Consider the following 20,915-nt stretch of genomic DNA (forward strand, 5'->3'; position numbering starts at 1 on the left):
TGAGAATCAGACAAGTAGTAGGTTCGGCTGTGTGCCAGATGCTCTACAACTGAACTAAAGGTAATTTTTTTTTACTATAAATATATATTGTTACATTAGCAGAGAGAAGGGCAAGCGGAAACATGATTACGATATACAATATCTTATAAGGAATTGATGGGGCAGATAGGGACAGATTGTTTGAATTAAGAGGACTAGTATCAAGGGGACACAGGTGGAAGCTGAAGACAGAGATGAGCACGAGGGGTGTAAGAATGCATTACTTCAGCCTTAGAGCGGTTGAAAAGTGGAATGACTTGGATGAGAAAGTGGTAGGGGCAAACTCTATACATGATTTCTATACAGAAATCAGCAATGCCAGTCAAATTGGTGTCCTATTTGTGGTGTCTCAGCTTTAGTACAGCATTTTATCTGTTCTATCATGTGTATAGCTTTTAAAATTTCTTGTATCGCATCCCACCATTAGATGTTGCATTCCTTGCGGTATATTATTGTAAGATTAACTATTATTGGATCTTGCCAAAAAGTGAGTGGATGATCACTGGAACACAGTGACACTTCTGGTTATGTAGACTTAGATAAGCTATGAACTGCCTTTCCCCAACACAAGTACTGTAAACCATACCATTATTACCAGCTTGTAGTTAAGTAATTAGTGTTTGGCTCAAAACTGCAAGAACCTGGTTTTGATTCCCAGGTGGGGTAAAACGTATGAGCAAGTCTCCTTACATAGCACTAAATGAGTCTAATTTTTAGCTGGCTGTTGTGAGCTACATCCTAAGTACCCAAATGGAAATATATGATACTATGTCACCTTCTTGGCATTTCCCTTAGATAAATAACCATGTAATATCTTAATATCTCTAAGCTTTAAATTTCAGCTCAAAATTCAGTGACTCTTGTTTTTCAGATCCCAGTGAAAAATCTTGTACTGTATGTGTGACAAAATTTCACCATAATATATCAGAAATACAATGAACTTGGTGTGCAGCGTGTTATATATGTAACAAATGCTATACTCAGTAATAATATTAGAAATACCTGTGTTTGATCCCCTGGATAGAGCAGAGAGGAGAAAAGACAGGATCCATAATTGTCGGCAAACTGTGAGGGTCACGCTGCTGTTGGTTAATGCTGACACGTTGTCCCTTGGGTCCTTTTGCCTGGACATTGTACTGCCAAAAGTATCTTTCCTTTTTTCCCAGAGAGCTTGAGATGCTGCCTGTGTCTTCACTCACTACTGAGTCTGAGGAGCAAGTGATAATTGTAAATGCTTTTAATTATGACTGTTTATGTGTACGAAAGGTATATAATACCGACAAGATGAGAGTAAGACACATGTGCAACATCTGGGTATCTTTATTGTAGACGTTTCGCCATCCAGTGGCTTTATCAATACAAATTCCAGGACATAACTTGAAGACAGTAGAACTATGTACAGAAGATGAGGTAATCAGTCCCTCAACCTAGTCCCTCCACGACTATGGTGCTGTTCGCACCTACTCCTAGGTTGAGGGACTGATTACCTCATCTTCTGTACATAGTTCTACTGTCTTCAAGTTATGTCCTGGAATTTGTATTGATAAAGCCACTGGATGGCGAAACGTCTACAATAAAGATACCCAGATGTTGCACATGTGTCTTACTCTCATCATGACTGTTTATACTTTACTTATGACACCTACAGTAGTGTACATAGTCTAACAAAAGTTTGGTTACTTTGTTTTATCATGATTGTAGTGAAGTCAAATAGTATATTCAACAATGATAGATCTAGGTATATATGTTGTGTGTCTGTGTGTCCTGGAGGTGGACACACACACACAATGTGTGTGGACACTGTGAGTGTGTCCCAGAAGTGTCAACTCCAGGACTCAAGTTCAGTTAACCGGTTTCCCCGAATCCTTTCATAAATGTTACCTAGCTCACACTCCAACATCATGTCAAATCATAAAAGCCACCTCACCCCTCCTTCCCTCCACCACAAATTTTACACACAGTTTCAGTCATTCTATTTTTCTCCAGCCTTCCTAAATGTTCAAACCACATCAACAACCCTTCTCAGCCCTCTGAATAATACTTTTGGTAATGTCACACTTCCTGATCTCCAGATTCAGAATTCTCTGCATAATATTCACACCATACAGTGTCTTCGAGCATGACATCTCTACTACCTCTAGCCTTTTCCCTCACTGCAACATTCAGAACCCCTGCTTCACACCCATGCAACAGTGTTGTGACTATTATATTCCACTACATCCCCTACCCCTCTTTTTTTTTTCCTCCATAGAGAAAATTCTTTGTTTTTGCAGATGCCTCAATGCATCACCCACCTTTTTCCTTTAGTCAACTCTATGGTCCACCTTATCTCTCACAGAACCATCTACTGACATATCCATTCATAAATACCCAAACACATTTACTTCATACTCCCTCTCTCTCTCTTGAATCTAATATACAATCTCTCACTGTCCATTTTCTGATACTTATCATCCTCCTCTTTCCTCTGATTACTTTTAATTTCCTTCTTTTACATACTCTCCCAAATTTATTTACCAGCCTTTGCAACTTCTATCCTGAATCTGCCATAAGACCAGTGTCATCAGCAAAAACCAACTATGACAACTCCTACTCCATACCAAATTCACTATCTTTCAATCTCACCACACTCCCTAATACCCTGGCATTCACTTCTTTTACAACCCCATGTATAAGTATGTTGAATAACCATGGTGAAATCATACATCCCTGTCTAAATATGCTTTTATCGAAAATAATGTTCCTCTCTTCTGGATACCCTAACATGTGCATACCCTAACCTTTGCATTAAGACCTGATGAGGATGACAATATCCTGTAACAAGCATACATGACAGATTTTTTTTTATTAAATATTATATTACTGAGGGAAATATTATATCCCTCATTAATTACATTAATGAAGGTAATAAAATAACTATAAATTGGCTGAAGTCTGAGATTGTTTCATGTACACCTACCATCCGACTTATGACCGAGTTCGGTTCCGAGAAACCGGTCGTAAGTCGAAATGGTCGTAAGTCGAACTTTACTACTGAATATCAACAAAACATTTTTGTAATGACTTTATTTTATTTTATTTTGGCATTTCATGTTTTACTTTACTTTTTATGCTGTTAGTACTGTATTTTATACTGTAAGGTTTAGGATAAACACTGTGTACAACACAAATAGTTGTTTATTTCCCAGAAATTTGGCATAAAAAACACGGTCGTAAGTCGAGTGGTTGTAAGTCGAGCAGGTCGTAAGTCGGATGGTAGTGTATTTGGTGGGATGCAGTGTGAATGATGCTGTATGGGATTATACTAAAGAATTTTTCCAACAAGGCAATTGAGCCAACCAGTCTAAAAAGAATGAATAAAAACAATGATAAATATACTAAAACTTTACCATTATCTGACTCAGAATCATAGTGTTCATTCTCTGATTCATCATCTGAGTCGATGCCTTCATCTATGGAGAGATCATGACCACCTGGAGACAGAATACCCCCAACTGAAATTAAAAGTTTATAATAAATGCTCCTAATACATGAACAAATTTAGTTAATATATAATATGACACTGTAACTGCACATATAAAATGTAGTTTTAATGGTTTTTTTTTTACTGTACATGTATATATCTTGTTTTCTCTTCAGTTACCACCTTTCTATATTCATGTAGCATCTCACTTTTCCCTATCCCCTTGGGAAGTTCCAATGGTTCACGTCTTCTTTCCCACTGCCATGAATGCCCAACTGCCTACAGTGGCTTCTCGCTCTCTTTTTCTGAACTACTTCCGATATCATTCTCATGCCATCGCAGCGTACACCGATGGTTCCAAGTCTTCTGACAGTGTTGGATTCGCAGCAGTGCTTCCAGACAGCATCGTGCGAGGGCATTTATTATCCCCGGCTAGCATTTTTATGGCTGAATTGTATGCCATTCTTGTAGCACTTGTCTGTATTGCATCTATGCCTGTGTCATCATTTGTGGTCGTTTCAGACTCCCTTAAGTGCTTTACAGGCTATACAAAAATTTGATACACCTCATCTCCTGGTTCTTCGTATCCAACTTTGGTTATGCTGTATCTCTAGCAAGCACAAAGATATTGTTTTTTGTTGGGTCCCTGGTCATGTTGACAATGGTCACGTTAACATACGGCTCCAGAGACACACATCAACCAGATAACTGCTGCAGCATATGGGTGCCTGGCAAACCTGAGAACAGCGTTCTGATACCTTAGTAAGGAATCGTTCAAGACACTGTACACTGTGTACATCATGCTCATACTGGAGTATGCAGCACCAGTTTGGAACCCACACCTGGTCAAGCACGTCAAGAAATTAGAGAAAGTACAAAGAACTTAAACAGGAAAACAAAATACATCAGTGTTTCACTCGAGATGGGAAAATACTAGTAAGGAAAACATCAACAGGACAACAATATACCATCTCAAATGAACATGATTTCTCTACCTTCCTTAGAAAAGCTGACATTTCTGTAACAGACTAGATAAGTGTCCTTAACACATATATACGTGTGGTGCATATAGTGTACGTTACTACAGTGGACCCCCGGTTTGCGATGCTATCGGTATCCGATAAATCCGGTAACCGATGCATTATATCGCAGAAAATTTGCCTCGCTTCCCGATACAAAACCCGGTATGCAATGTGGTTTGTACGAGACGTGTCCCTGTGTGGCCTGAACTGCCCCGTGTGTGCCAGTGTTTACAAGCCAGCCAGTGTGCGCGCATCTAAGGATACATTCGGTACATTCCATATTATCCATATTATCACTGTTTTTGGTGCCTGTTTTTGCAAAATAAGTCACCATGGGCCCCAAGAAAGCTCCCAGTGCCAACCCTTCGAGACCAAGGGTGCTAATGACTTGAAATGAAGAAAGAGATAATTGCAAAGTACGAAAGTGGAGTGCGTGTGTCGGAGCTGGTCAGGTTGTATAGTAAACCCCAATCAACCATCTCTACTATAGTGAGCAAGAAAACGGCAATCAAGGAAGCTGTTCTTGCAAAAGGTGCAACTGTGATTACGAAACAGCGACCACAAGTGTTAGAAAATGTTGAGAGACTGTTATTGGTGTGGATAAATGAAAAACAGATAGCAGGAGATAGCATCTCTCAAGCAATCACTTGTGAAAAGGCTAGGCAGTTGCATGACGATTTGGTAAAAAAATTGCCTGCAACTAGTGGTGATGTGAGTGAATTTAAGGCCAGCAAAGGTTGGTTTGAAAGATTTAAGAATCATAGTGGTATACATAGTGTGATTAGGCATGGTGAGGCTGCCAGTTATGTTGTGCGACAGAGGTCCAGTGACTCTCAACCTGGTCCTAGTGGCATTAAAAGAAGGGAAGTAACCCCGGAAAAGGACTTGCTACCTCAAGTCCTAATGGAGGGGGATTCCCCTTCTAAATGCTAACACCATCCACACTCCCCTCCTCCCATCCCATCAATCATCACCAGATCTTCATTAAAGGTAAGTGTCAATTATTCTTGTTATTTATTGTTATTGTTGTTATTGTAATTACTATTCTATTGCATTAAACTTAATATTTCATGTGGTAAAAGTTTTTTTTTTTATACTTTTGGGTGTCTTGCACGGATTAATTTGATTTCCATTATTTCTTATGGGGAAAATTGATTCGCTTTCCGATATTTTTGGTTTACGATGAGCTCTCAGGAACGGATTAGTATTGCGAACCAGGGGTCCACTGTATTACATTATTGTGCATTATTATTTTTTTTTTCTTTTACTAGCTAATACCAGCTACCTCATATACTTTGTACTTCTTTTTAATTGCTATTAATTGCTCATAATTTTGTGTTGCAAGTCAAATCTTACTCCAAATTAATGTTATTCATGGTTGCTACCTGTCCATTTAATTTTGTTTACCACTACTTTTTTTAGTCCCTTTTATATTGTGTGTGCAATTAGTGTATATTCCAATTACATTATTGTGTGAGTCCCAAAACTATCTTTTGTTAGCTAGCACCTACTACCTCATATTTTTTTACTTTTTATTTTGCAATTAATTGCTCAACTTATTATATATTACAAATCAGATCTTACCACCAAATTAATATTATATCATAGTGACTATCTGTCCATTTAACTTTGTTTACAATTACTTAATTTAGTCCCTTATATATTTTCTCCTATATTTTATTATATAACTACCTTAGTTCATATATTCGCAATTGTTAAAATAATCAAGGTGCTATTCTCAGGTGCTAAAAAGTAATAAGTTCACTATTTTGCCATTATATTCCCAAGCTCATTTATTTGATTACCACTTTATTTGTTCACCACAACTTATATTGGTCCCTTTTATATTGTCTCCTTTATTTTAAATTTAAAGAACTACCTTTAAAGAACTACCTTTAAAGAACTACCTACAATTATATTCCCAAGCTCCTTTATTTGATCACCACTTTATTTGCTCACCACAGATTATTTTAGTCCCTTTTATATTGTCTCCTTTATCTTATTTATTTATTTATTTATTTATTTAGCTTTAAAAAACTACCTTAGCTCATATTTTTTACACATGTTAAAATAATTCATGTGCTATTTTTTACCTTTGAATATTTACTTTGTCTTATACTTAACTCTAACCATAGATTCACTATAAATCTTATGATTACAAGCATTGATCCTGATACCAACCTCTTATTGAATGACTTAAATGAATCAAACAGTAACTGTAATTACTACACAGCAGAACAATCAAAGGCACTTCTCAGAGCCAACAACAACATAACTGTCTTTAACTACAATAACAGATCTTTAAGCAAATATTACAATGACCTCATAGCATTACTAAATTCCCTGCATGCCAGTATGTCCATCATTACTCTCACCAAAACCTGGCTAAAACCTGATACTGCAGATGTCTATGCCATTCCTGGTTACACAGCCATACACAACTGTAGGCCAGATCAACAAGGGGGTGGCACAGCTGTATACTACTCAGACCAACTAGAATGTATCACTAATACTTGCACAAGGGATGAACATGAGGAATATATAATAGCTAAATTCATATCCAAAAGCCTACAAAAACCTGTCACAGTGATAAACATCTACAGAGTACCACAGTCAAACATTAGCCGTTTTAGTGAAAACCTAGGAAGTATGATAACTGATGCACGCATGAATAAAGATCACTTACTACTCTCAGGTGACTTCAATATAAATCTCCTGCAAGGCCAGGACCCACATGTTTCTGAATTCACAAACACTACGAGTAACTGCTTGTTGCTTCCAACAGTAACAAAATCTACAAGAATTACAGAGACTAGTGTTTTTTTACTAGACCACATCTCGACCAACACCATATCCCCTTTAAAATCAGGCATAATCACAGATAATACCACAGACCACTACCCTGCCTTCCTCATAACTAATCTAGGCAAATTACCCCAAGACACTACTAAAGTCACTTTCAGACTTCACAATGAGGCAGCCATTAATAACTTCACAACAGCAGTGACAAACACTGACTGGCACACTGAGCTAGAAATCTATACAGATATTGACGAATGTATTAATAATTTTCTAAAAAAGACCCAATACCTCTATAACAAGCACTGCCCTAAAAACGCTAAACAGATGACAGCTAAGAGACTGAACAGTCCCTGGCTAACACCCAGTATCCTCAAATCCATAAATACAAAGCACCAATATGAAAAACAGTACAGAATGGGTCACATAACCAGAGACCTAACAAAACGTTACTCATCAATCCTAACCAGCCTGATAAGAAGGGCTAAAAAATTGTATTATGAGAACAGATTATCCAACTTAATTTTTTATTATTATTTTATTATCACACTGGCCGAAACCCACCAAGGCAGGGTGGCCCGAAAAAGAAAAACTTTCACCATCATTCACTCCATCACTGTCTTGCCAGAAGGGTGCTTTACACTACAGTTTTTAAACTGCAACATTAACACCCCTCCTTCAAAGTGCAGGCACTGTACTTCCCATCTTCAGGACTCAAGTCCGGCCTGCCGGTTTCCCTGAACCCCTTCATAAATGTTACTTTGCTCACACTCCAACAGCACGTCAAGTATTAAAAACCATTTGTCTCCATTCACTCCTATCAAACACGCTCACACATGCCTGCTGGAAGTCCAAGCCCCTCGCACACAAAACCTCCTTGACCCCCTCCCTCCAACCTTTCCTAGGCCGACCCCTACCCCACATTCCTTCCACTACAGACTGATACACTCTTGAAGTCACTGTTTCGCTCCATTCTCTCTATATGTCCGAACCACCTCAACAACCCTTCCTCAGCCCTCTGGACAACAGTTTTGGTAATCCCGCACCTCCTCCTAACTTCCAAACTACGAATTCTGCATTATATTCACACCACACATTGCCCTCAGACATGACATCTCCACTGCCTCCAGCCTTCTCCTTGCTGCAACATTCATCACCCATGCTTCACACCCATATAAGAGCGTTGGTAAAACTATACTCTCATACATTCCCCTCTTTGCCTCCAAGGACAAAGTTCTTTGTCTCCACAGACTCCTAAGTGCACCACTCACCCTTTTCCCCTCATCAATTCTATGATTCACCTCATTTTTCATAGACCCATCCGCTGATACGTCCACTCCCAAATATCTGAATACATTCACCTCCTCCATACTCTATCCCTCCAATCTGATATCCAATCTTTCATCACCTAATCTTTTTGTTATCCTCATAACCTTACTCTTTCCTGTATTCACTTTCAATTTTCTTCTTTTGCACACCCTACCAAATTCATCCACCAATCTCTGCAACTTCTCTTCAGAATCTCCCAAGAGCACAGTGTCATCAGCAAAGAACAACTGTGACAACTCCCATTTTATGTGTGATTCTTTATCTTTTAACTCCACGCCTCTTGCCAAGACCCTCGCATTTACTTCTCTTACAACCCCATCTATAAATATATTAAACAACCACGGTGACATCACACATCCTTGTCTAAGGCCTACTTTTACTGGGAAATAATTTCCCTCTTTCCTACATACTCTAACTTGAGCCTCACTATCCTCGTAAAAACTCTTCACTGCTTTCAGTAACCTACCTCCTACACCATACACCTGCAACATCTGCCACATTGCCCCCTATCCACCCTGTCATACGCCTTTTCCAAATCCATAAATGCCACAAAGACCTCTTTAGCCTTATCTAAATACTGTTCACTTATATGTTTCACTGTAAACACCTGGTCCACACACCCCCTACCTCTCCTAAAGCCTCCTTGTTCATCTGCTATCCTATTCTCCGTCTTACTCTTAATTCTTTCAATAATAACTCTACCATACACTTTACCAGGTATACTCAACAGACTTATCCCCCTATAATTTTTGCACTCTCTTTTGTCCCCTTTGCCTTTATACAAAGGAACTATGCATGCTCTCTGCCAATCCCTAGGTACCTTACCCTCTTCCATGCATTTATTAAATAATTGCACCAACCACTCCAAAACTATATCCCCACCTGCTTTTAACATTTCTATCTTTATCCCATCAATCCCAGCTGCCTTACCCCCTTTCATTTTACCTACTGCCTCACGAACTTCCCCCACACTCACAACTGGCTCTTCCTCACTCCTACAAGATGTTATTCCTCCTTGCCCTGTACACGAAATCACAGCTTCCCTATCTTCATCAACATTTAACAATTCCACAAAATATTCCCTCCATCTTCCCAATACCTCTAACTCTCCATTTAATAACTCTCCTCTCCTATTTTTAACTGACAAATCCATTTGTTCTCTAGGCTTCTTTAACTTGTTAATCTCACTCCAAAACTTTTTCTTATTTTCAACAAAATTTGTTGATAACATCTCACCCACTCTCTCATTTGCTCTCTTTTTACATTGCTTCACCACTCTCTTAACCTTTAACCCAACTTAAAAGGTGACAAAGAACTTTGTCCTTGGAGGCAAACAGGGGAATGTATGAGAGTATAGTTTTACCAACGCTCTTATATGGGTGTGAAGCATGGGTGATGAATGTTGCAGCGAGGAGAAGGCTGGAGGCAGTGGAGATGTCATGTCTGAGGGCAATGTGTGGTGTGAATATAATGCAGAGAATTCATAGTTTGGAAGTTAGGAGGAGGTGCGGGATTACCAAAACTGTTGTCCAGAGGGCTGAGGAAGGGTTGTTGAGGTGGTTCGGACATGTAGAGAGAATGGAGCGAAACAGAATGACTTCAAGAGTGTATCAGTCTGTAGTGGAAGGAAGGCGGGGTAGGGGTCGGCCTAGGAAAGGTTGGAGAGAGGGGGTTAGTTTAATATGTTTATTATGCACCCCATACCCATCCTGTGGGCGGTAGTCAAAAGATTACAGAGGTACATAATTGGTCCAGGGACTGGACTCCAAAGTTTTGATAGCTGAGAGGGGGTAAAGGAGGTTTTGTGTGCGAGGGGCTTGGACTTCCAGCAGGTATGCATGAGCGTGTTTGATAGGAGTGAATGGAGACAAATGGTTTTTAATACTTGACGTGCTGTTGGAGTGTGAGCAAAGTAACATTTATGAAGGGGTTCAGGGAAACCAGCAGGCTGGACTTGAGTCCTGGAGATGGGAAGTACAGTGCCTGCACTCTGAAGGAGGGGTGTTAATGTTGCAGTTTAAAAACTGTAGTGTAAAGCACCCTTCTGGCAAGACAGTGATGGAGTGAATGATGGTGAAAGTTTTTCTTTTTCGGGCCACCCTGCCTTGGTGGGAATCGGCCAGTGTGATAATAAATAAAAAAATAAAAAAAAACCTGGAAAACCCTATCAGAAATTCTAGGAACAAAAAATATATCACGAAATAGCGCAATTGAACTAACAAAACCAGATGAACCCCAACTCCCACCAACTGAAACAGCAAACAGACTCAATGAATTCTTCCCCACCATAGGAAAAAACATTGCCAATAAAATCCCAAGCTCAGATACCCCACCCAATGATACCTCACTGGCAACTACCTGAACACACTGTTCCTAGCTCCAACTAACCCATACGAAGTCTCCCTTATTATCAATACACTAAAAAACAAGACAGGAGATTTAAATACCTTACCACCCTTTATATACAAAAAAGCGCCGCAAGTGCTGTCACCAATCATTGCAACACTCTTCAACAAATCCATCGAATCCTTTACCTTCCCTACAGTTCTCAAAATAGCGAGGGTCACCCCGATCCATAAAGGAGGAGACCAAACATACTTGAATAGCTATAGGCCAATATCCAACTTACACCCTCTCTCTAAAATCTTCGAAAAATTAATTCATAAGCGAATCTATTCCTACCTCATCTCCTGCAACATACTCAACCCCTGTCAGTTTGGGTTCAGGCCTAATAAAAATATGAATGATGCTATTATACACATGCTAGAACAAATATACACTGCACTAGAGAAAAAAGAAGTCCCACTGGGGATCTTCATTGATTTACGTAAAGCTTTTGATACAGTTGACCATGACTTGCTCCACATAAAATTGTCGCACTATGGTATAAGAGGGCACTCCCTCAACTACCTAAAGTCATACCTCAGCAACAGAAGCCAATATGTGTACACAAATGGAGCAAACTCTTCCGCACAGCCAATTACAGTTGGTGTCCCACAGGGAAGTGTCCTTGGCCCTCTTCTCTTTCTCGTTTACATAAATGACCTACCAAATGCATCGCAACTACTCAAACCCACACTATTTGCAGATGACACTACATACATCTTCTCTCACCCGAGCCCAGTCATGCTTGCCAATACTGTGAATACCGAATTACAGAAAATATCTACCTGGATGAGGACTAACAAATTTACACTCAACATTGACAAAACCTACTTCATTCAGTTTGGTAACAGAGCTACAGATGTACATCTTAACATAATGATAAACAAATCACCTATCACAAAGCTCACAGAGGGAAAATTCTTAGGAATCCACCTTGATAATAAACTCAAGTTTCAAACACATATACAACAAATTTCCAAGACCGTAGGCATACTATCAAAGATACAGTACTATGTTCCACAGTCAGCCCTCCTGGCCCTATATCACTCACTTATTTACCCCTATCTCACCTATAGAATTTGTGCATGGGGCTCAACAACAATAAACCATCTCAGACCATTAATTACCCAACAAAAGGCTGCAGTCAGAATGATAAGAAATCCCCACTACAGGCTGCACACTCCACCAATATTCAAAACTCTGAACCTACTCACCATACAAAACATCCATACTTATTATTGTACCTACTACATACATAGAACACTTGACTCGGATATAAACCCTCCCCTCAAATGTCTCCTTACCAACCTCAACATAACACATGACCATAACACAAGGCACAGATCACTCTTTGATGTTCCTCGTGTCCATCTCACACTATGCAAAAACTCGATGCACATAAAAGGCCCAAAAATCTGGAATTCACTACCTGTGAATATAAAAGAAACACTGTCGGTTTATAAATTCAAGTCTCTACTTAAAAATCACTTACTCACCCACAACTAAATAAATACTGAATAATTGTATCTCATAAATGTTTAACCTGTGACCCAATTAAACTTTGTTATTTTTTAATTACGTTACCTAACAGAATACTCCATTCTACTGAATGCACAGTAACACAGTAAATGACCATATGACCTGTCTTTGAAATACTCATTTGTGCTTAATTGTTATCTGTTTACAATAATGTTTAGCACTGAATATATCATTGCTTGGTTAATCTTAAGGTAATTTTAAGCCTGCCCATAATGCTCTGCATACAAGGGACTTTGGCATGTTACACTTAACCACTGTATTTTTTTGTACTTCAATGTATCATGTTCAAATTAATAAATAAATAAAAGGTTTGCAACAAGGCTAATCCCGGAGCTCAGGGGAATGTCCTATGAAGAAAGGTTGAGGGAAATCGGACTGACAACACTGGAGGACAGGAGGGTCAGGGAAGACATGATAACGACATACAAAATACTGCGTGGAGTAGATAAGGTGGACAGAGACAGGATGTTCCAGAGAGGGGACACAGAAACAAGGGGTCACAATTGGAAGCTGAAGACTCAGACGAGTTGCAGGGATGTTAGGAAGTATTTCTTCAGTCATAGAGTCATCAGGAAGTGGAATAGCCTAGCAAGTGATGTAGTGGAGGTATGACAAAGCTCAGGAAGCAGAGAGAGAGAGAGAGAAAGGATCCTGTAGTGATCAGTGAAGAGGCAGGGCCAGGAGCTGAGTCTTGACCCCTGCAACCACAATTAGGTGAGTACAGGGCAATGAACAGGCAGACACTGCTGCATGGTCAGCAGTACACGACCTCCCAGTTTCATATAGAGGTGTTCCATTCACAGACTATTTTGCTGTAATTGCTACCCACTTTTACACCCGTTGGCAACAATGTTCCTCTGATCTGCTCATAATAAAATACATTTATTAAACCAAGTAGCATAGGTTTCTAGCCGTCTTCTTATCATCAGTGTTGAGGTTGGGAGACTACTCTCTCCTGTCTTCGCATTGGCCACACTCACCTTACTCATGGGTATCTCATGGAAAGGCACCCTATTCCACTCTGTGAGAATTGTCAGGTTCCAGTTTCTGTTAGCCACATTCTCTTGGACTGCCCACTCTATTAACGAGCACACAGAATTTACCTCCAACATCATCACCGCTCTACTGCCCTTACTTTACCTTCCCTTCTTGCTGATGGACCCTCCTTTAACCCAGACTCTCTCACTGACTTTGTGACAGCAACTCATTTACTGCACAAACTCTAATGATGATGCCTCTAGTACTCCTCACAGCCCTTTCTACCTCAATCTCTTGCTACCCTCTACCCCTGCACTCCACTGCCCTGCTGCACTCCATGACCTAATAATCATCCCTCTTCCTCTTGCTACCCATTACCTCTGAATCCTTCCCTGCCTGGCAGTGCTGTATGACCCTTGAAGGTTTAGTGCTTCTTTTTGATTATAATATAATAATTTACTGTATATTAATTGGCATCCAGTGTAAATTATAATTTTTAATTTCTATTTTCTAATAGCAGTTTTCTCTTCAAACCCTTAAATCCTTCTATCTTGGTCTCTGTCTCCTCTTCCATTCATTTTACAAATACACATTCAAGACTTACTCATGTACTTGTTCTTCTGTTTACAATACAGTACAGTACCTTATAATTTCATATTTTACTTTATCAAGTTTTTCTACATGCCTCACAGAAGAATTTACACTTTTTTATTCTGATTTTATAACTAAACATTGGCATTCTAAACTAGAAAGTTTCAAGAAGAAAATGGGATCAGTACCAACTGAAAATATCTGATCAGCCAGGGTGATAGTCTGAGGGCTGCTAGAGTCAACAGCCTGATTAATGAATCCTACAACATGGTGCTGAACTTTTGTTACCTAAGCAAATTACAGTAGCAGACTGATTTGTGAAGTCAGAGGAATTAATTATTCTACCAACAGAGATAATACTGTACAGTGGGGCCTCGGCTTATGAACGCCCCACCATGTGAACTTTTCAGGATATGAACTGTCGTTCAGTCAATTTCTTGCTTCTGGATACGAAATTTCAGGACGTGTACTTTCCCTTCAAGGGAGGTTCCTTAAATAAATAAATAAAATATTTATTTCTTTGCAAAGGTTACAGTGTGTGTTTACATATCATAATATGACTGGAGCAAAGAAAGCCACTATCATGCTGAGGCATTTCGGGCAGACTTAACCTAATACGTACTTATAGACCACTTAAGTCTAGACAGGTGAAAAGTAGTGGTTACCAATGTTTTGCTGATGGTGGCACCAGCTACTGGCAGCCTTTTGAAGTTTCTCCTTACTGTTATTATTATTACTATTATATTGTATTATTATTATTGTTATAATTATTATTATTAGTACAGTGGTACCTCGGGCTATGAACAGCTCAAAACTCGAACAATTATGTAAGTGCATTTACGTAAGTGCTTTTGTAAGTGTATTTCTGGAGGTCTGTCTGAAATGTATTAATCTAATTTACATTATTCCTTATGGGAACAAATTCGTTTGGTATCAGCACTCGAACAGCCTTCTGGAGCGAATTAAGTCCGTATCCCAAGGTACCACTGTATGTACGTGGTGAGGGGCTCTTGATCTAAGGAATTGGATCCGTGTTCCAGTTCCCTAAATTAAGCCTGAATACCTTCCATCACCTTCCCCTACAAGTGCTTCCCTGTTATAATAGTAATAATGATAATAATATAATATACATGTATAATAATATAATACGTATAATAATATAATAATGTACAGTACTAAAATAATACGTAATTATAATAACAGGCGGCTTCGAAAGGCCATCATTAGATGGCAGTGAATACCTCAACAATGAGGGAGCGGTTATGGCCGCCTCCACTTGTCACATAATGACATGCATACTGTACTATAGAATGAATAAAATATGTCATTATGTATGTGGCTACATAGTGGTGCCGGAGGAAGAGAGTTTATTGTTTGGAGACAGGACAAAATACTCCTTCAATATGACGCTAATATCAATTCTACGGCTTATTTATCTTTCACAATTGATCTAACGTGGCATAATAAACAATATAAACAACATAGAAACCTGATATATACTCTAGAATGAATAAAATATATCAGGTTTCTATGTTATTTATATTGTTTATTATGTCATATTAGATCAATCCGCCCAGCTCCGGCTGGGTTACAAGTATCTTTGGCAGGTTAAATCCCCACCACCAGATGTAGACCAAACGAAATGTAAACTTTGCCAGATGGACTATTGTCACACCTTGCGTCATTATGTACTGGAGTGCGATAAAATTAATGAATTTAGAGACAACTCACTCAGAAATGTTCAAGAAATGGCAAAGTATTTTATCCACAGTGATATATTACAGACCATTCTGGAGAAATACCCTGACTTTGCTAGCTGTAAATAATGCATTACCACATGTGTGTGTATGTGTGTGTGTGTGTGTGTGTGTGTGTGTGTGTGTGTGTGTGTGTGTGTGTGTGTGTGTGTGTGTGTGTGTGTGTGTGTGTGTGTGTGTGTGTGTGTGCTTGTGTGTATGCATATGTTAGTACGCTCATGTGCATGTGTCTGTGCGTGCGCCCTCGTGTGTGTATGTGTGTGCGCGCGTGCTCGTGTGGGTGTATGACCCACTTAATATTGTATTTATAACTCATTACAATTGTGACCAGGTGTGAACATATCAGTGGCTCATTACTTTGTAATTTGTTCATGACTGTAACCATGTATAGGAGTGAGGCTGATTCATTACCTTTGTAACTTGCCATGATTGTGACCAGATCTACCTGGAGTTCATTACCTTTGTAACTAGTTCAGCTATCATAACTTTGGGGTCCAGTCCCTGGACCCATTATGTACCTTTGTAATCTTTTGACTACCGCCCACAGGATGGGTATGGGGTGCATAATAAAGATATTAAACTAACTATTAGATCAACTGCGAAAGATAAATAAGCCATAGAGTTGATATTAGCTTAATAATGAAGTGTATTTTTCCTGCCTCTGAGAGCAGGAATTCTGCCGGAACGGATTAATGGCTTTTCAATTAACTTAAATGAGGAAAATTGACTCAGCATATGAACAAATCAAGATACGAACAGGGTCACACACCAGATTAAGTTCATAAGCTGAGGTTCCACTGTATTATTAATGATAAAAATTATTCATTAAATGATGATTGTTAATAATACAGTAACTTGTGTAACAATGTGACTTCACATTGTTCCAGTGCAAGTGAAAATGTGCAACCAAAAATTTTGATAACACTGACAATCTTTGTATTACATGCTGTAAAATTGAAGAATCAGCGAACGTGCAAAATACTGGTACTACATACCAAAACACTAAATTAGGTGTAAAATTTAGGTACTATATACAATGGTTCCCAACTCCTTCCCTTCCACTGGCAACCCATGGTACCTACAGTTACAGTATGGGAGTGTCTTTTGCCTCACTCTGTGTTCATCAAGCTATTTTGGATGTTTTTATCACTGTATTACAGTCTCTGGATAGTAATCTTGGCATGTAAAGGGAATGCTAGTAATGTTATAGGCTCTAAGAAGAAATCCATAACTTGGTTAAAGAAAATAGAGGTAATAAATATGCTTACAAGTTGTGCACCTGTGATGGAAACTGAGTTTTATTAAATGAATTAGCCATTTGAAAATAAAAAAAAATTAAGTTCTTGTGCACTAAGTAGTACAGACTGTCACCTGCTTAGAAAATTTTTTGATGCCACTGCAGTTACATTAGACAGAAATTGTAAGTTAAAGCATAAATGTTATTATGAAGGGACAGTGCAGCAATACAGCTAGGTCTCAATTAGTGTGAATGATAAATCCTGTGAAGTAGGTGCATTATTCAGATTTTACGTAAATTTTATGCACGATGTGAAGATTCTGGGAGGGAAACTAGCACTCATAAATTTCACTCAAAATCAACATTGGCACTATTCGAACTCAGACTAATTGAGACCAGGCTGTATAAAACTATATTAACTATTTTAATAATTATTATTGGGGTATAAATACAGGTGAACAATATTTAGATAAGGGTAAAGAGTTTTTGTTGCATTTATGGATTTGGAAAAGGTATATGACAGGGTAGATAGCAGGAGCAATGTGGCAGATGTTGAAAATGTATTGAATAGGAGGTGGGTTAATGAAAGCAGTGAATGAGTTTTTACAAGGATAGTGAGGCTCAGGTTAGAGTATGTAGGAGGGAGGGAGATTATTTCCCAGTAAGAGTAAGCCTTAAAAAGGGATGTGTCATGTCACCATGGTTGTTCAATATATTTATAGATGGGTAGATGGGGTTGTAAGAGAAGTGACTGCTCATGTATTGGCCAGAGGTGTGGGATTTAAAGCTGAAGAATCTGACACAAAGTAGGAGTTGTCACAGTTGCTCTTTGCTGAGAGATTCTGAAGAGAAGTTGCAGAGGTTGGTGACCGAGTTTGGGAGGGCATATAAAACAAGGAAATTAAAAGTGTACAGAGGAAAGAGTAAGGTGATGAGGATAAAAAAAATTTAGGTAATGAAAGATTGGATATCAAATTGGAGGGTAAGGAATACGGAAGAAGTAAATGTATTCAGATTTTTGGAAGTGAATTTGTCAACAGATGGGTCTATGAAAGACGAGGTAATTCAGAATTGATGAGGGGTAAAAAGGTGAATGGTGCACTGAGGAGTCTGTGGAGACAAAGAATGTTATCCATAGAAGCAAAGAGGGGAATGTATGAGAGTATAGTTACACCAATGCTCTTATATGGGTGTGAAGCATGGGTGGTGAATGCTGCAACAAAGAGAAGGCTGGAGGCAGTGGAGATGTCATGTCTGAGGGTAATTTGCAGTGTGAATATAATGCAGAGAATCCATAGTTTGGAAATTAGGAGGAGGTGCAGGGTTGCTAAAAGTATTATCCAGAGGGCTGAGGAGGGGTTGTTGAGGTGGTTTGAACATTTAGAGAGGATGGAATAGAGTAGAATGACTTAGAGAGTGTATAAATCTGTAGTGGAAGGAGCAAGGAAAGGTTGGAGGGAGGGGGGTCAAGGAGGTTTCGTGTGCAAGGGGCTTGGACTTCCAGCAGGTGTGCATGAGCGTGTTAGATAGGAACGACTGGAGATGAAGGTTTTTATGACTTGATATGCTGTTGGAGTGTGAGTAGGGTAACATTCATGAAGGGATTCAGGGAAACCAGCAAACCAGACTTGAGTCCTGGATGTGGGAAGTATAGTGCCTGCGCCTGCAAGGAGGGGTGTTGATGTTGCAGTTTTTTAATTGTAGTGTAAGCACGCCTCTAGCAAGACAGTGATGGAGTGAATGATGATGATGATGAAAGTGTTTCTTTTTCAGGTCACTCTGCCTTGGTGGGAAATGGCCGATGTGTTAATAAGTAAAAAAATATATAAATACAGTGGAGACAATAAGTGCATTAGTATGAATGCTAACTGCAATCTAGATAAGCAGGATGCATTAGATATGCTGGACATTTATATTCAATCTACAAATTCAGGCTTTTTAAAACTATTTTTGAAGTACGTACAGTATATGGCAGGCAGGGAACATCTTCCATCTGTTAATGTCCTACATTTTTAGGCCTTTTATTTGCATGGTGTTTATACTCAGGCTGAGTCAAACACTTGGGATATTGGAGACATTTATTTTTTGTATCATGTCTATGCATTCTGTTGCAACTCTCCAAGAAGAGTTTTAGTGCCGAGTTAATATTTATATTTGTAGAGAGAGAGTGTGAGTAAGTGTGTGAGTGTGTGTGTGAGTGTGTGTGTGAATGTGTGTGTGAGTGTGTGTGTGAGTGTGTGTGTGAGTGTGTGTGTGAGTGTGTGTGTGAGTGTGTGTGTGAGTGTGTGTGTGAGTGTGTGTGTGTGTGTGTGTGTGTGTGTGTGTGTGTGTGTGTGTGTGTGTGTGTGTGTGTGTGTGTGTGTGTGTGTGAGTGTGTGTGTGAGTGTGTGTGTGAGTGTGTGTGTGAGTGTGTGTGTGTGAGTGTGTGTGTGAGTGTGTGTGTGTGAGTGTGTGTGTGTGTGTGTGTGTGAGTGTGTGTGTGTGTGTGTGAGTGTGAGTGTGTGTGTGTGTGTGTGTGTGAGTGTGTGTGTGTGTGTGTGTGTGTGTGTGTGTGTGTGTATGTGTGTGTGTGAGTGTGTGTGTGTGTGTGTGTGTGTGTGTGTGTGTGTGAGTGTGAGTGTGTGTGTGTGTGTGTGTGTGTGTGTGTGTGTGTGTGTGTGTGTGTGTGTGTGTGTGTGTGTGTGTGTTTGTGCATGTGTGCGCATGTGTGCACACGTGTGTGTGTGTGTGCGTGTGTGCGTGCGTGTGCACGCGCATGCATGCATGCCTGCATGTATGTATGTATGTATGTATGTATGTGGAATGGGCTGTTTAGTCTTTGTTGTGAACTGCTTGGTTTGTAAAGGACAATGTTTACTGTAGAAGCTTAACTTTTCTGTAGGAATATGTGGATGTTACCAATTGCTACAGTAAAATTATTCACCAATGCCTCATCACTGAGCCTGAATGCTCTCTAATCTACCCTTACCTAACCTATGGTATTTGTGCCTGGGGATCTACTACACCAAATCACTTAACACCATTAATAACCTAACAAAAGGCCAATGTGCAGACTATCACCCATTCCAGTGCCAGACAACACACTCCCCCACTCTTCAAAAGCTTGAATTTACTTAATATACAAAATACACACATACTACTGTGCCTACTCTATATACAGAAGTATTAAATTCTAATTTAAACCCTTCTCTGAAACTTTTCCTTGAGCAAGAGAACAGCAGAACACTGCAGGAGGGCTAATGGCCCATGGGGTTAGGGCAAAATTCCTGTCGAACAAAACCCCCATAAAACAGAACCCACCTAGGCAGAAGACAGGAAGGCAGAGAAAATATATTAAACATGAAGAGGTAGGGAGAGGTGGAGATAAAGATCAGGTCAAGTCATGAGTGTTCTGAAGACTGGAGAAAGGAAGGCATCTATAGAGTACATCCACTTTTACCACCAGCACTACTACTATTACATAGTGATAAGGAAATGTGTAGAATTTTTAACACATACTTCCTCTCAGTTTTTACACAGGAAGATACTAGTGATATTCCAGAAATAATTTATTATTTCTGGAATATCGCTAGTAGAACAGGACGATAATAGACTATGCACGATTAGGGTTACAAGTGACATGGTCCTTAGGCAAATCCCCAGGCCCTGATGAACTGTATGCAAGGGTTCTGAAGGAATGTAAAGAGGAGGTTAGCAAACCTTTGGCTAATCTTTTCAACATATCACTACAAACTGGCATGGTGCCAGATAAGTGGAAAATGGCAAATGTGATACCT

At 39.3% G+C, this 20,915-nt stretch overlaps 1 protein-coding gene across 7 annotated transcripts in view; it reads right to left on the bottom strand.

Annotated features, from left to right (window-relative positions):
* REPTOR (repressed by TOR) overlaps positions 1-20,915 on the bottom strand; it is a 292,030-nt gene that overhangs the window by 15,981 nt on the left and 255,134 nt on the right. For 5 of the 7 annotated variants that reach the window (XM_070101894.1, XM_070101893.1, XM_070101897.1 and 2 more), the window contains exons 4-5: positions 3,429-3,533; positions 1,042-1,246 (exon numbers count right to left, since the gene is read on the bottom strand). In XM_070101894.1, coding sequence (XP_069957995.1) covers positions 1,042-1,246; positions 3,429-3,533 — 310 coding nt within the window. The remainder of the gene's footprint in view (positions 1-1,041; positions 1,247-3,428; positions 3,534-20,915) is intronic. The other 2 variants (XM_070101895.1, XM_070101900.1) reach the window with 1 other exon arrangement.

This window comes from Cherax quadricarinatus, chromosome 79 (assembly GCF_038502225.1).
Source record: "Cherax quadricarinatus isolate ZL_2023a chromosome 79, ASM3850222v1, whole genome shotgun sequence".
NCBI lineage: Eukaryota > Metazoa > Arthropoda > Malacostraca > Decapoda > Parastacidae > Cherax > Cherax quadricarinatus.